The 15,322-nt window shown below is 34.4% G+C and overlaps 1 protein-coding gene across 5 annotated transcripts in view; it reads left to right on the forward strand.

Annotated features, from left to right (window-relative positions):
• Positions 1 to 15,322, forward strand: part of MLLT10 (MLLT10 histone lysine methyltransferase DOT1L cofactor) — a 207,176-nt gene that overhangs the window by 136,274 nt on the left and 55,580 nt on the right. For all 5 annotated transcript variants that reach the window (XR_011466442.1, XR_011466443.1, XM_070380988.1 and 2 more), the window contains exons 10-13: positions 2,492 to 2,744; positions 6,466 to 7,035; positions 13,148 to 13,192; positions 14,033 to 14,065. Coding sequence is in view for 3 of the 5 variants with exons in the window: in XM_070380988.1 (XP_070237089.1) it covers positions 2,492 to 2,744; positions 6,466 to 7,035; positions 13,148 to 13,192; positions 14,033 to 14,065 (901 nt within the window). In the remaining 2 variants the exon portion in view is untranslated. The remainder of the gene's footprint in view (positions 1 to 2,491; positions 2,745 to 6,465; positions 7,036 to 13,147; positions 13,193 to 14,032; positions 14,066 to 15,322) is intronic.

The following is a 15,322-nucleotide window of genomic DNA, read 5'->3' on the forward strand; positions in this document are numbered from 1 at the left end:
ACCACAGTTCAAAACCATCAATTCTTCGGCACTCAGCTTTCTTCACAGTCCAATTCTCACATCCATACATGACTACTGGAAAAACCATAGCCTTGACTATATGGACCTTTGTTGGCAACGTAATGTCTCTGCTTTTGAATATGCTGTCTAGGTTGGTCATAACTTTGCTTCCAAGAAGTAAGCGTCTTTTAATTTCATGGCTGCAATCACCATCTGCAGTGATTTTGGAACCCCAAAATATAAAGTCTGACACTGTTTGCACTGTTTCCCCATCTATTTCCTATGAAGTAATGGGACCAGATGCCATGATCGTTGTTTTCTGAATGTTGAGCTTTAAGCCAACTTTTTCACTCTCCTCTTTCACTTTCATCAAGAGGCTTTTTAGTTCCTCTTCACTTTCTGCCATAAGGGTGGTGTCATCTGCGTATCTGAGGTTATTGATATTTCTCCCGGCAGTCTTGATTCCAGCTTGTGCTTCTTCCAGCCCAGCTTTTCTCATGAGGTACTCTGCATATAAGTTAAATAAGCAGGGTGACAATATACAGCCTTGACGTACTCCTTTTCGTATTTGGAACCAGTCTGTTGTTCCATGTCCAGTTCTAACTGTTGCTTCCTGACCTGCATATAGGTTTCTCAAGAGGCAGGTCAGGTGGTCTCATATGCCCATCTCTTGAAGAATTTTCCACAGTTAATTGTGATCCACACAGTCAAAGGCTTTGGCATAGTCAATAAAGCAGAAATAGATGTTTTTCTGGAACTCTCTTGCTTTTTGGATGATCGAGCAGATGCTGGCAATTTGATCTCTGGTTCCTCTGCCTTTTCTAAAACCAGCTTGAACATCTGGAAGTTCACTGTTCGCGTATTGCTGAAGCCTGGCTTGGAGAATTTTGAGCATTACTTTACTAGCATGTGAGATGAGTGCAATTGTGCTGTAGTTTGAGCATATTTAAAGTCTTCTTTAGATGACTTTTAAACTTCATTAGGGTCAGATGAGTGGTATGGAAACCTCAGAATCAACTTGAATTAATTGGGGAAAAAAATATTTGAAAAGGAAATTTCAGGCGATTTCCAAAGTGAGTTATCTGGATGGGAAAGGTTCACATTTCTGAGGTCATCCATGAAGTTTAATCAGCTTAAATATGATTGGTTTGTTAAATGGGAGTTTGTTTTCTCTTGAAACATACTTTGAAAACTTTGTTTTTATTTGTGGATTATAGTTTATTACAACAGTGATTAATTTTTATGAGATAATATTATGTCTTTTGTATTGGTTGATGAAAATCTGTTCTTGGATGTGATGATATGGAATGGGTTGTAGCGCCAGGGAGAGGCACGTAGCAGAAAAGTAATAGTAAAGAATATTTGGTTTTCAGAACATCTGAAGTTTTCTCTTATTACTTTCTTTGAACATTGATTTGCTAAAAATGATTTGGTAACAAACCTGATTTTATCATTGTCATTTTCTCATGTTTTGAATTTATCCAATGTTTTGTATTGAGTAGTTGTTATGTTTGGGAAATTTCAGTTTTGCATATTTTTAGATTTTTGACTTGTGTTCCATCAGAGATTTCAGGCAGATGGATTAGAAAAGTATTTCTTTATTCAACAGAAATTTAGGTCTAGTTATAGTCCAAGCACCAGTTTAACAATGACAACACTCTTCGGATCAAACAAATCTTTCATTTCAAAGCATGTTGATTAATTTACATCTGGCATCATACTTTCATAGTTATTTAATTGGTCATTATTTGCATATACCTTATATTAAAATGGTTATTAAAAACTGAAAACCATTTACTCAGTCTTTATCTTGCCTTCCCCGCCCCCATCCCCAACTGATTGAGAATCAGTTATATGGTATAATTGTACTTTTAATTTTTAGAAATCTTAAGTGCAAAATGTAACTGTTTCTCCTCTACTTAATATTTGGAAAAAATGGTTTCTGTTTCAGGGGTTTTAAGCTTTCCCTTTTGAAAAGCAGCCTTCAGCTCAATTTTAAAAGTTCTTGGCTCTGACCTGTGCTAGATCCTTATAATCTCATGGATGTGGCCCACTAATGAAATTGTAGTACTTTGCTTCTTTCTAGGTGTTGCCTTCCTATGCTGAGCACTAAAACTGGTTTAAATTTCATGTCTAGAAGTGGAATGTTCTTGTAGAAAATGATGCTTCTTGAGAAACAAATATCTTCTGTTGCTTACTCTGAGTCACTAAATAAAACAAGTAATAGGTACTTTTACTAATTGCTGCAGTTTGATGCTCCAACAGCCATGTTATAAATTATCTATATTTTTAAAAGAAATATTTATACCAGACTAAACTTTTGCTTGATTTTCTTAGGCAGACTGACTTATTTTTATAGCTGAAGTTTTTAGTATTTTTATTTTACAAGTCCAATAATTATTTATTGTTAATGTACCATCTTTCTTCCGCTTGTAGACAAATTGTAATAAATTCTTTTTCCTTTTACTTCCTTTCTCAATCAAAATGTTAGACTTATACAAGCACTAGTAGCAACTCTATATCTGGATCCTTGAAGCGCTTGGAAGATACTGCAGCTCGATTTACAAATGCAAATTTCCAGGAAGTCTCTGCGCACACTACTAGTGCAAAAGATGTTTCAGAGGCTAGAGGGTCAGAGGGCAAAGGGAAGAAATCTTCAGCTCACAGCTCAGGTCAAAGGGGAAGAAAGCCTGGTGGAAGAAATCCAGGAACGACTGTATCAGCTGCTAGTCCTTTCCAGCAAGGTATTACTTATGATGTTTTAGTTGAAATACTTGTTCTTTTGATGATCAGTAGTAGTTTTATAAAAGAATTTACTTTTTGCTTATAACTGTTGGATAATTAGAGGTTATTTTATGATTAGTTGTTAAACTAAGATTACTTCAAAGACTAATATTCTTTCTTAAAATGTTTCTGGGACCTTCACTTTCCTTTTGTGTTATGACCTGTGCTTCTAAAGTTGAACTGTAATTTTTTTAAATGTTAAAATAGTTGTGGAATAAAGTTAAAAGTTTGGGGAGAAAAACAATAAAAGCCGGAGTTTTCCTTTCCTTTATGCTCAATAGAAAAGTCATTCTGTTTTATAAATTGCTTTTATTTATCTTTCCCAGTTGAACACTAGAACTGTTAAAATACACATTTTTAGTAAGTTAACAAGTACTGAGTAATTTTGGGGGGAGCTCAATAGTTTTCAGTAAATAATAATTACTGATTTTAATGCATTTATTATGAAGCTTGACATTTAAAGTAGACGATTACTCAGCTTACATAAGTTAAGTGTTAGTCGCTCAGTCACGCCCGACTCTCTGCGATCCCATGGACTGCAGCCCACCATGCTCCTCTGTCCATGAGATTTTCCAGACAAGGATACTGGAGTGGGTTGCCATTTCCTTCTCCAAGGGATTTTCCCAACCCAGGGATCAAACCTGGGTTTCCTGCACTGCAGGCAGGTTATTTACTGACTGAGCTACAAGGGAAGCCCCATATCTTTTGGTAATTATGAATACCCAATTTTGAGTTTTAGTTAAACAACTTTTTTTTTTTTCAGTGTAAATATGTTTTATGCATTCTTTTGGGACATGCTATGCTATGCTAAGTCACTTCAGTCGTGTCCGACTCTGTGCGACTCCATAGACGGCAGCCCACCAGGCTCCCCCGTCCCTGGGATTCTCCAGGCAAGAACACTGGAGTGGGCTGCCATTTCCTTCTCCAATGCATGAAAGTGAAAAGTGAAAGTGAAGTCCTTCAGCCGTGTCTGACTCTTAGCGACCCCATGGATTGCAGCCTAACAGGCTCCTCCGTCCATGGGATTTTCCAAGCAAGAGTACTGGAGTGGGGTGCCATTGCCTTCTCCACTTTTGGGACATACTTATACTGAAAAAATAATTAGCTATTTAACTGATACTCAGAATTAACAAGGCATGGTGTGTTTTTTTTAATATATGGCAATACTGTTTTCTGGAGAACAAAATAACTCACCTAAACTTTATAATCAGTTAGCCATATATTCTAGGTTTTTACTTTGTATAATTTTTATCATGGATGTAAATATTTTGAGAAATATAAATGTTCAAAACTGTTCCAAACAAATATATTTAATAAAGTATAAAATAAAGGCCTCCTTCTCTCCCCCACTTCCCATCCTGCCCTTATATTTCTAGGAGTAAACAAGGGGGAAAAGCTGTCCTTTCCTTTACCCTATTCAAACTTTTAATGATGATAAAAATTATACCCATAATCTGCCAGGACATAATTTGAATATGTAGAAAGATTGCTTAGTCACTGAACTCTTCATTAAAAAGTATATTCATGTATTTTAAGTTATTTTTGGATTTCAAGATTTTCAGGTCCTAAATTTTTTTTTCTTTTTCCTCATGTAACAAAGTTAGATAGAAAAGAAAATGCTAAATTTGCTATTTTGTGTGTAATAAATTTACTGTATATTATTTTTATGATACTTTGGAAAATAAATAGTAAAACTGTAAGTTTTTTTTTTTTGGCCATGCCGCACGAATTGCAGGATCTTAGTTTCCCAATCAAGGGTTGAACCCAAGCCGTGGCAGTGAAACTGCTGAGTGCTAACCACTGAACTGCCAAGGAATTCTCATAAAATTGTAATTTTTAATGTAACTTCATTCACATTTTGAATGTGATTGGCAGAATTCAGTTATTTCTTCTTTGTAACGAAGACCTTATTTTGTACTGCTAAAATTGCATTTTTGAGCTTTTAATCGTATCTTTGAAGTACTAATCCATTTAGAAAAGAAATCTCTCATTTTCTTAAACTTAATAACATTGGAGTCTTTCCCTGCTTCTGTTAAGATATGATAGAGATGTGTTATGTTTTCATATCTGAGGTAACATTCTTAAAAGTTTTAAAAGTTGAAATTTATAGTAGAGCATTGAAAGTAATTGTATTTTTTCTTTTTTAATTTCAGGATTGTATGTGAATTTTAGAAAATATACATTTAAAGTATTGCATATACTAAATGTTTTAAAGTATTTACCTTGTTGTTGTGAGCTTTTACTACCAGCTGTAAAAACAAAAACGTGAAGGAAAAAGACAGATGGTGACAGATCAGAATGGATAATAAAGAACTTCTTTATAGCTGCTAATTAAGTGGCAAATTGCAGTTGTACTTAAATGATTGATGTAATGTAAATGGCTTCTTAATATGTATATTTTTCTATACAGAAACGGCCGGAAAATGGTCACAGACGTACACGTAATTTCATAAATGAATAAGGCAGATATTCTCTTGAAAAAGTTAAATTTTAGAACTATTATTGTTTTCTAAATGAGCCATTTCAGCAGAACTTAAAATTTAAAAACCAAAACCATGAGACTTTAGTTAAAAATAAATTATTTCTTTGTGTAAGGAAAAATATCTTTCTGAATATTTAAGTCAATTTATGTGTGATTACCTATGAATGTGCTCTGCAATAAAATTTGTATTTAGCTTGGAATTTCCACTGCCAATAGAACACTTCATTTTGAGCTTTTGTTTCTAAGTATAATAGTTAAAACCTGATATAGTTTAGTTTTATGAAACAATAGTTATGTGGTCGAAACTGAGTCTAAACGTGTGTTACTTCATTTGGTAAGTGTGACGAGAGGGTTTGATAAAGTGAAATGGTGGACTGAACTTATTCATCAGAGCCATTAGTTTTCACCTGGTAAATAAGAACCTTGAGGTTCTTATATCTCATAATGACATGATGGGCTACTAGTATTCTTTAACTAAAGAGTGGGGGAAATAAGCAGTTTTGGAAGTTTTATGAGAGGTGCCTCTCCTATGATTTTACTTTCATAAAAGCAGTAGCAAAATGTAAGTGGCTGGTGTCTTTTCTTTATGCAGCTTCATGAGAGGTAGACTGGGAGAAATGTGAGTTACGTGGATTATTCCATGTGATCATTGTTATTTTATCAAATTCATGTTTTGGTGGGGTAGATGTAACTGAGTAATAAAATTCACCAATATTATCTTGAAGTTAAAACTCAGAACTTAACTACTTAAGCAACATCTTTTGGTTCTTACTATATGTTGGGAACATTTATCCTGGTATCTTCATAATTGCAAAAGAGGAAATTCCCCATGCCATTCAGAGTTTGATCACAGTCTTTTGAAAGTCTTCTTGAGACTTAGCTGTTCTTCAGTCCTTCCTCAGCATATGTAAGGCATGTGGGGAGAGCTGAGGAATGCCGCCATGTAAAAGTGGAAGGTAGGTTCAAAACCACATCTCATATCTTGGTAATTGTACAAAATGACAAGTATAATTTTATAGATAAACTTGATTTTAGTAATCTTTAAAAAAAAATCTAGCTGAGTTATATACTGATGTCCTTGGTTTTATAGTTTTTTTCGTCCTCTCTTTTTGCTGATTGTGTCATTTCTACTGCTCATGGGAACTTTTGCATCCAACTTTTTCTTTTCCTACCCCATTTTTTTTTTTCCCCCACTACAGGCAGTTTTTCAGGAACTCCAGGCAGTGTAAAATCATCTTCGGGAAGTTCAGTACAGTCTCCCCAGGATTTCTTGAGCTTTACAGACTCAGATCTGCGTAATGACAGTTATACTCACTCCCAGCAGTCATCATCAACCAAAGATGTACATAAAGGAGAGTCTGGAAGCCAGGAAGGGGGGGTAAATAGTTTTAGTTCCATAATTGGTCTCCCTTCAGCCTCAGCTGTTATTTCACAGCCTAAAAGCTTTGAAAATTCACCTGGAGATTTGGGTAATTCCAGCCTCCCTACAGCAGGATATAAGCGGGCTCAAACTTCTGGCATAGAAGAAGAAACTGTAAAGGAAAAGAAAAGAAAAGGAAATAAGCAAAGTAAGCATGGGCCTGGTAGACCCAAAGGAAACAAAAATCAAGAGAATGTTTCTCATCTCTCAGTTTCTTCTGCTTCACCAACGTCGTCTGTAGCATCAGCTGCAGGAAGTGTAACCAGCTCTAGTCTTCAGAAATCCCCCACGCCACTCAGGAATGGGAGTGTGCAGAGCCTCAGTGTGGGCTCCTCTCCACTTGGTTCAGGTAGGCCTAGCCCTTTGTTTCACCCTCCACCCCTCCCTCCCACCACCACCATCCTCCTTTCACCTTCACAAGCAAATCGTTTTAAACTATCATTATGAAAATACTGTGAGTTGCTAAGTGACATTTAATTATCTTAATGAAAAATGTTATCTTAGTAGGACAGTTCAGTCTTTGGAAAAGACATTTGGCACTAATCCAATTTTTCTTAACTAAATATAGACTAAATAGTTCAGTTCATTGGTCATTCATTTCTTATGAAACACCTAGAATTGATTTCCCAATTTTTATTTTTGCTTCACTTGCATAGAATTTTAGAAATCAACTCAGAATTCACATTTACGGTGTGAGAGTTTGCACTGTTTTTGATTGGTATTTGTTTTGGGGCTTCCTTTCCCTAAACCTCAGTTAGTCTTTATTTTCTCAGTAATTCCTGACACAAATTCTAGTTGAATTAACACCATCTGGAATATTTTTCAGTTAGTGATAGGTGATTTAAATTTATGGACTTTAAAAATCCCATTTCAGGAGATATCTTAAATGTTATGTATCATTTTTGTTTTCAGTTGTGTTTACCAGTTTTTACCATCATTTTTACCATGGTATGAATGGATTTATAAATGCTGTTATTTACCACATTGGCATGCTCCTTTAACTTATACTTTGTAATGTAAATGTTATTTTCAGTTTTTAAAAATTTCAAGATGTGTGTTTTTAAGACAGAAACTTAGCTAAATGTCGGCATTTATCTTTTATATTACATCTTCAATATGAGATAAATGACTTTAGATGTGTTGATTGTAAATTTTACCCATGTTTCACTTTTAGATTTCTGATTGTAGAAATAATGAAATTTTGGCTAAGATAAACTGTGGATTTTGCCTGTTCTGTTAGATGGAGAAGATAGGTGGAAAATGATATGGAAAAATAATAAATAGAATTTAAGTGACGAGTATTCATGTTTATTTTACAAATATAGAATTTTGTGGAGTTTCTATAGTTTTACAGACAATTCAGTAAGTAAATGTAAGAAAGACCATTATAAGGGAGAAAAGAGCATGTGTGAAGGTCAGATATGAAAAGTAGCAACTTATTAACTGCCATCTGTTATATTCTTTTTTATCTTGTTTAATCTTTAGAACAGTTTTATGACATAGGGGCTATGAATGCCTCTATTTTACAGCTGATAAAACTGAGACTTAGGTAAAATAAATTGTCCAAGATGACACGGTCAGGGATTTCTTTCTCTTTTTATTTCTGATAGCTAGCTTCTTTGCCTGTGGTGGACCTGTTAGACAGGTTTTTTTGAGAAATGAGTGGAAACTATGGAAGGATTAAGTACCGTTAAAGATAGTTTAGAGCAAGATTCCTTAGTCTTGGCACTATTGAGATTCTGGTTGGGCTAATTCTCTGCTGTGCATCACTGTCCTGTGCCTTGAAGGATGTTTATCAGGATTCCCAAACCCTACCACTACCCATAGTGACAATCAAAAAACATTTGGGTTCTGAAAGGGGCAAAATTGCCCTTGGTCGAGAACCACTGTTTTAGAGGAGGAAAATAATAAATTGCATCAAGAAATAAGTTCATTGAAAAGATTTTAATATTTTGCACCCTTCAATATATGTTTTATTTATATAGTATATTTGCTTTGAGACCAGAAGAGCTTAGCAGATAGCCATAGCCCCTGGTCACAAAAAAGAAATTTACACAGATTTCCTTGGAAAAAAATTTTTTAGTTCATGTTTATCTTTAGCAAAGAGCCACAGGAATCAGGTGAGTAACATACTGAGAAAATTAGGTGTAAATTTGCTCTTAGGAAGAGATCCTCACCAGTGTCCTAGCCATAGGGGCACAGTCTGAGAGTTAACTGAATCTCAGAAATTGTATTTGGATGCCAGTTGAAATACACATCCTCAAATTAATGGACTTAAAATACCAGTTTACACTCTTGAAAAGATTTTGGTATCTGTTACTGATTTAGGGAGATTTTAGGTGTGGAAGTCATATTCTTTACATAGTGATTACGTTGAGAGAGCAGTGTTTGTGGCAGAAAAATATGAATTTGTATCCCTTTTACCTCACCAGTAGGTAAAACAGAAATTCAGGGAGAAACTCCTATAAATATTATTTCACGAAGTTTAGACTTGTCAGGATTTTTTTCCCCCTTAAATCTGTATTTTAAAATCACTTTGAAGATTGTATAGATCTTGTTAAAGCTATTATTGTGGAGTAAGATTGTTTAAAACTATTTGAGGTAATATATTATTTAATCTTACAGATTTTAATAAAAGTTTTATGATTAGATCAGAGCTTTCTCTCATTGATAAGCTTAGTTCTAAAAAGTCTATTCTTACCTACGAAAAGCTAGCTGAATGCCATGAATATTTAGGAATTAAGTCTTCTTACCATAAGTTAAGATTGCTAACTGCTGTTTAAACTTAGCTTGTGCTGCACACTGGCTTGCATAGAGTATTATTACCCATTATATAGAAGAAGAAATAAACAATTCTCAGATCTGTCAGTGGTGGGACTGTGCATTTTCCTTGACTCCAGTAACGGTTATAAAATTTAAGGGGTGTTGATGAGGGTCCAAAACCATGGTAGTACACTGTTGGTCATACTTTAAGCAATGGGATCAACAAGAAAATTTGAGCCAATAATTTTAACTTGTAGTAGTACTACCTCCTACTAGTATGAAAGTGTTAATTTTACTTTTGCACTAATTTTAGATTGAGAAGTCACTTAGTAATTGTACAAGCAGAAAACTTTCTCCTGTATAAAATAAGTCATAGGAGGAATATGTACTGTGTAGTGTGTTACCAAGAGTTTTTCATGATGCTCTCTTTAAAAGATTCATGTGCAAGTAACAATGCAGGCAACCTTGTGTACACCTGTTAGCTATAAGGTGAGCTGTACCACGCACTGGAACCCTAGCTCCAGCAGGCTAGGGCCTGTGTTTGCCATGTTTACTACTGTCTCCACTGCTAGCATAGTGCTTTGAACATATTAAGTGGTAAACATTAAAAAGGAAAACGAGTGAACACTGTTAGTAATTAGTGATCTCTGAGAATGTACCATGTGTTTAGTAGTATCCTGTGTAGTTTTGTACTTGTCTTTCAAGAATTTTTACCAGGTTGCAAGTGAAATTATTTTTTTAAAAGCTTTTCATGTAGTATTACAGGCTAGTTTTAGGATATATAATTAGCTGGAAAAGACAATGGACAAGATGAAATTTGTATTGTACTTTGGAGTAGGCAGATAAAGAAGACCAGCATTATTATCAGAAAAGAAAGCTCAGGTATATTTGAAGGGTAAACTTTATAAAAACAAGAAGCTTGTGTTTGTGGGATAGAAGTAATGTTGATTCAACAGGGCAGGATGGGTTTATGGAGAGTAAGTCCGAACTTCTAGTAATGATATCGTATATATCTTGGAGCACCTAAGAGTTTCTAAAGAACTCTTTAATGACCATCTCATTTGATCCTTAGAACAACCTTGTGAAATAGACAGGACAGCTGCCTTTGTTGTGGTGGTGGTTTTTCCTCGTTTACCACCACTAGGATATAAAGCAGATGTACAATCAAGTCCTTATGATGTGATTCTCTTAAAATTGTTAGTTAGAAATAGCATTTTAAGAGTAGTCAAAGTTCTCTCATGACATGTTCAAATTACAATAGAGCATACTGTTTTATAATGACTTGCACAAAATTTACTCAAGGTTGTAAGTTTTGGCTTATAGAATATATGAAACTTTTGATTGAATTCTTTCCTACATATATTCTTTTGAGGTATTAACAGGCACCTGGTCTTTTGAAATGTTGAAAGTTAGGATGTTGAAAACATTGAAAGTTTTGGATGAATTGACATGCTATATTTGTCCTTTACTCTTTTCCTGTTTGTCTCAATCACAGTAGGAGAATTTAGGATTTACTAAAATGAAAGTTAGCATTTTTTTCTTCACAGAAATCAACATGTTATTTTTTCTGAGAAAAAGTTGGTATTCTTTAACTGATAAAGAGTCAATAGGTTAGCATTAATTTCTTTGCGCATTCTCTGCCCTTTCAGAGTATATTCTTCCCTATTTGTTTGTTTGTTTCAATCTTAGTCGCTCGTTCTTTAATAGAGTGCTGTCATACCTTTTTTAGTTAAGATACCTGAAATCTTTCAGTGATGTAATTCTTTAGTGGTAATAAATGCTGTAAAAAGAGATTCTGGAAAGGCAGTCATTTTGTTGTGATGCTATATACTTATTCTTAAGCTCTTAAAAGATATCACAAAGATAAGTTATTAATATGAATAGATCACCTCTAGAAGTTTCTTCTGGTTTCTACTGAAATATGAAGTTTATGAAAGTTTGACTTGAGCCCATGTAACTTTGAAAGGGATCCTATTTATGTCATACCTACTTATATTGGTAAAGTAAAACTTAGAAGTCTTTTTCTGATAAAATATTTTAATTAAAAAATAGACTGGTTCTGTAAGCAAATAAGGGAATCATAAAGATATAAAGTATTATTATAATAGACTCATAAGAGTAGAGTTAGTAATGCAGTACTGTAAACCAAGGAGTAGATACAGTTAGTGAACATAATTCACATCTATCTTAATGACTTAGGTTAATGATTTTGTATACATTGATTATATTGGATTATAAATGAAGAAGATATTGGATACGGCTAAGACTAGTGAATACCTTGGAATCTGTTTTCTTAGAAAATCCTGATATTTTTGGGTCTTTGATGACATGAAAATTTCTGGCCCTATGTTACGGCTATCTTTCTATAAAAATATTAGATCAAAAGCCAGAGTAGCCATATTCCAGTTTATTTCCCATTGACAAAATCTTTCTGCACAAGGTCCTTTGATTATTTTTAGCACCATTCCAAGCAAATACCATTTCTCTAGAACATAGCATGTCTATCTCTTCAGTTGCCTTTTAAAATCTCACTTGTATTGCATTTGTTAATGAAGCATTAAGGCGGCAAATTCTCCCACAATGGCTCATCTTTTTGGGTTATTTGGAAAGGACTTAAACTAAACTGGCCTAAGTGATTAATCTTTAAACTGTATCTCATATCAGTTTCTTTAACATTACAGTGATTGCTTTGTCTTACTTTTTAATTTCAAATTATTCAGAGTGGGCTCATGATTAGACTTGACTTTTGAGGTAGATGCGTGAATGATGGTTGCCTGGAAGGCTCTCTGGTACACATGGTTCCTACAGGTCATGTTTTTGGTTAACATAATATCCAGAGAATTCCCAGATATCCCTTCTTTAAAAATAACTGGCCAGAGGTGGTGGCCACATGTGAATAACAGTTGTTTCCAGATTAGTAGACCAGGTCTTTTGAGTCACAGCTTTCCCTTAGTCCTGGCTTTATCAATTATTTTTTCATGTGGAATATCATACGGAAATTTACTCCTGATTTCTGAGCAGATTTTCCTTTTAGCAGTGCTTTATTGCCTCATGTCACCCTCTGCTAGTTCTCTTCATAAGGGAGGAGTAAAGGAATAAAAGTAATTGCTTGTTCATTATAATCATCAAAAATGAAAGGTACAAGAGAATAAGCTGAGTGTGGTTTAATGAGTTTTACGTAACTGTAAGTTATATAAAACTTACATAACAGTCATAATGGATTTCTGCTCAGATATAAACTAAATTTTCATACTTAAATTACAGTTTCTAATTGAATACAGCATTCAGATATTTTTGATACATTGTTCTCATCTAATTATATAAAATTATCTAATTATACAAAATTCATCACATTGCCTAACTATACTTCCTCATAGTAGTGTATCTGTTTATTCTTAAAACATTTGTTATACAGATTCATTTGTAAGCCCTTATGTCTTTTCCTCATTCTTTGCCCACATACACATGCACACATATTTCTACACTGTCTTGTTAAGATTGTGAGAATTACATTCTGTTTGGTCCTTGTACCCCTGACATCCCAATTACTGGCTTATAATTTCTGTTCACACAGTTCTATTTGCCTTTCTCAGTTAGACTTGGGATGAATGTTTTCCTGTTTTTCTGGCCCCTTTCTTTTCTACCCTTAAGTCACTGGCAACTTCTTTGCTGATTTCCTTTCTCCTCCCTCCCAACAGAAATTTCCATGCAGTATCGGCATGATGGAGCTTGTCCAACAACTAGTAAGTTGTCGAACTGGGTTGGTAACCCAGGCTTTTTGACTTCTACTCTAGTGCTTTTTCTAGTATATTACACCACCTCTGAACCCTTAAGTTTTAATTTTCTAAAATGCAGTTGGTTCTTAATTATGTAGGTTTCTCCTACAGTGATAGATTAACTTGCTGTTTTGTCTGTCCTGTGTTCAGAATCCATATTACAGTGAAACTGAGACCAAATTTTGTTGATTACTGGCCTTTTAATATGGTGCTTCTGTTGCGAAATTGTGACTTTTGTTCCCCAGTGAAGTAATATTTTCAATATTTTGGTTTTCACTAATCTTAATGTTCATATATGTATATTGGCATTAGATAGCGTTTTTTGCTTAGACCACTTCATATGTTGAGACTGTTGTTCTAAAGTCTAGGAAATGAGAATGTTTGATTAGGTTAGATGTTAAAATGAGGTTGTTTTTTTTTTTAATGATAAATATTGTTCAGTGTGACCAAAGGTGGATTTACCTATATAGAATTGTATCTTATTGTTAACTGACATTCAGCAAGAAAGACATTAGACTACTAAATGTCTTTTTAAAAGTAGCTTTACATATATTTATTACTAAGGAAATTTATCATCATTATGACTATATCTGGCATACAAATTAGTAGATAATATATTGGCAAATGAAATGCAATATCTAGAAATTCATGCTGTGTGAAAACTGAGCCAAACTTGTAATGATTTAAGTAATGATACATGATAGACTTATTGAGATTTTATTATACTGATTCAGTCTATACCTGTGTATTTCTTTTGTGTGTTTGAGAATGATCTTAACCTGAAGTCCTTTTTTCCTTACTTAAAAGCTTTCTCAGAGTTGCTGAATGCAATACACAATGGTAAGTTTTATTAGAATCTTCTCTGGTGGTTCATTTATTACAAAGGTTGCCTTTTGTCGAGAATCCCAATTGAAAGCTTGCATGTTCTATTGATGAAATGAAACCTAGCTCTGAATCAATTGTTCAGCACCATAGTGAAACTTTTTGTAGATTGCCTATAGGAAGATAATAGGTCAGCTTCGTTCATCAGTTTGGCTTTTACTGTCTCTTTGTAAGGCAAAATGGTGATAGTGTTGTTCTTCCTTTATTAAAGTCTTTTTTCTAGTTTTGCAAATGTTTCTCCCACTCCCCCCACCCCCGCCCCCGGTTCTTTTGAACTCTTACCAGTGCAGTTGATTATTGGTTTCTTCTTTAGGAATTAACTGCTGTTTTGCAACTGTGAATGTGAATTTTATTTTAGGGTTAAAAACGTAATACTTTTGTTATTATACTTCTCTTGTTTCATTGAGTGATTAAACAAAGGATAAGTGGGCTTCCCTGGTACCTCAGCTGGTAAAGAATCCACCTGCAGTACAGGAGACCCCGGTTCAATTCCTGGGTTGGGACTATCCCTGGAAAAGGGATAAGCTACCCTGTCCACTATTCTTGGGCTTCCCTCATGGCTCAACTGGTAAAGAATCTGCCTGCAATATGGGAGACCTGGATTGCGAATGATCCGCTGCCGATCCCCTGGAGACCTGGGTTGGGAAGATACCCTGGAGAGGGAACAACCCACTCCAGTATCCTGGCCTGGAGAATTCCATGGACTGTATAGTCCATGGGGTCACAAAGAGTCGGACACAACTAAGCAACTTAAAAAAAAAAAGTCTTTTAGATTATACCCAATTTGGGACCAGTATTTTTATAGGAGACTTGAATCTTTTATAGGATTAGATTCTGAAATCAGAATATTAAGGCAAATGCTATCATTAGGTTTTTTTTACTTTTAAGATAAAATTTTGCAAAAATGGTTGAGTTTCTTCAGTTCCAAGAACCTTAATTTTTTGATGTTCAAAAAAATAAACCTCTTGAATCTACTGTCACCTTTTGTTGATTTTCATTTTTAGTCATTAACTGACAAACTTATTTGTTCAGTACTGTTTGTATGATTCCAGGCAGTTTTCCCAGCACATTTTCATTAACTTCATGAAGATAAAGTTTTGCTAATGTAGTTGAATTTGCCATTGATTTGCATTGTATTTGGATTAAATTGTAAGATGTTTACAAATGTATAGCCAGCAAGAGACTTACATGGTGAATAAAGAAAGACACTGTTGA

The sequence above is a fragment of the Bos mutus genome, chromosome 13, assembly GCF_027580195.1.
Source record: "Bos mutus isolate GX-2022 chromosome 13, NWIPB_WYAK_1.1, whole genome shotgun sequence".
Taxonomy (NCBI): domain Eukaryota; kingdom Metazoa; phylum Chordata; class Mammalia; order Artiodactyla; family Bovidae; genus Bos; species Bos mutus.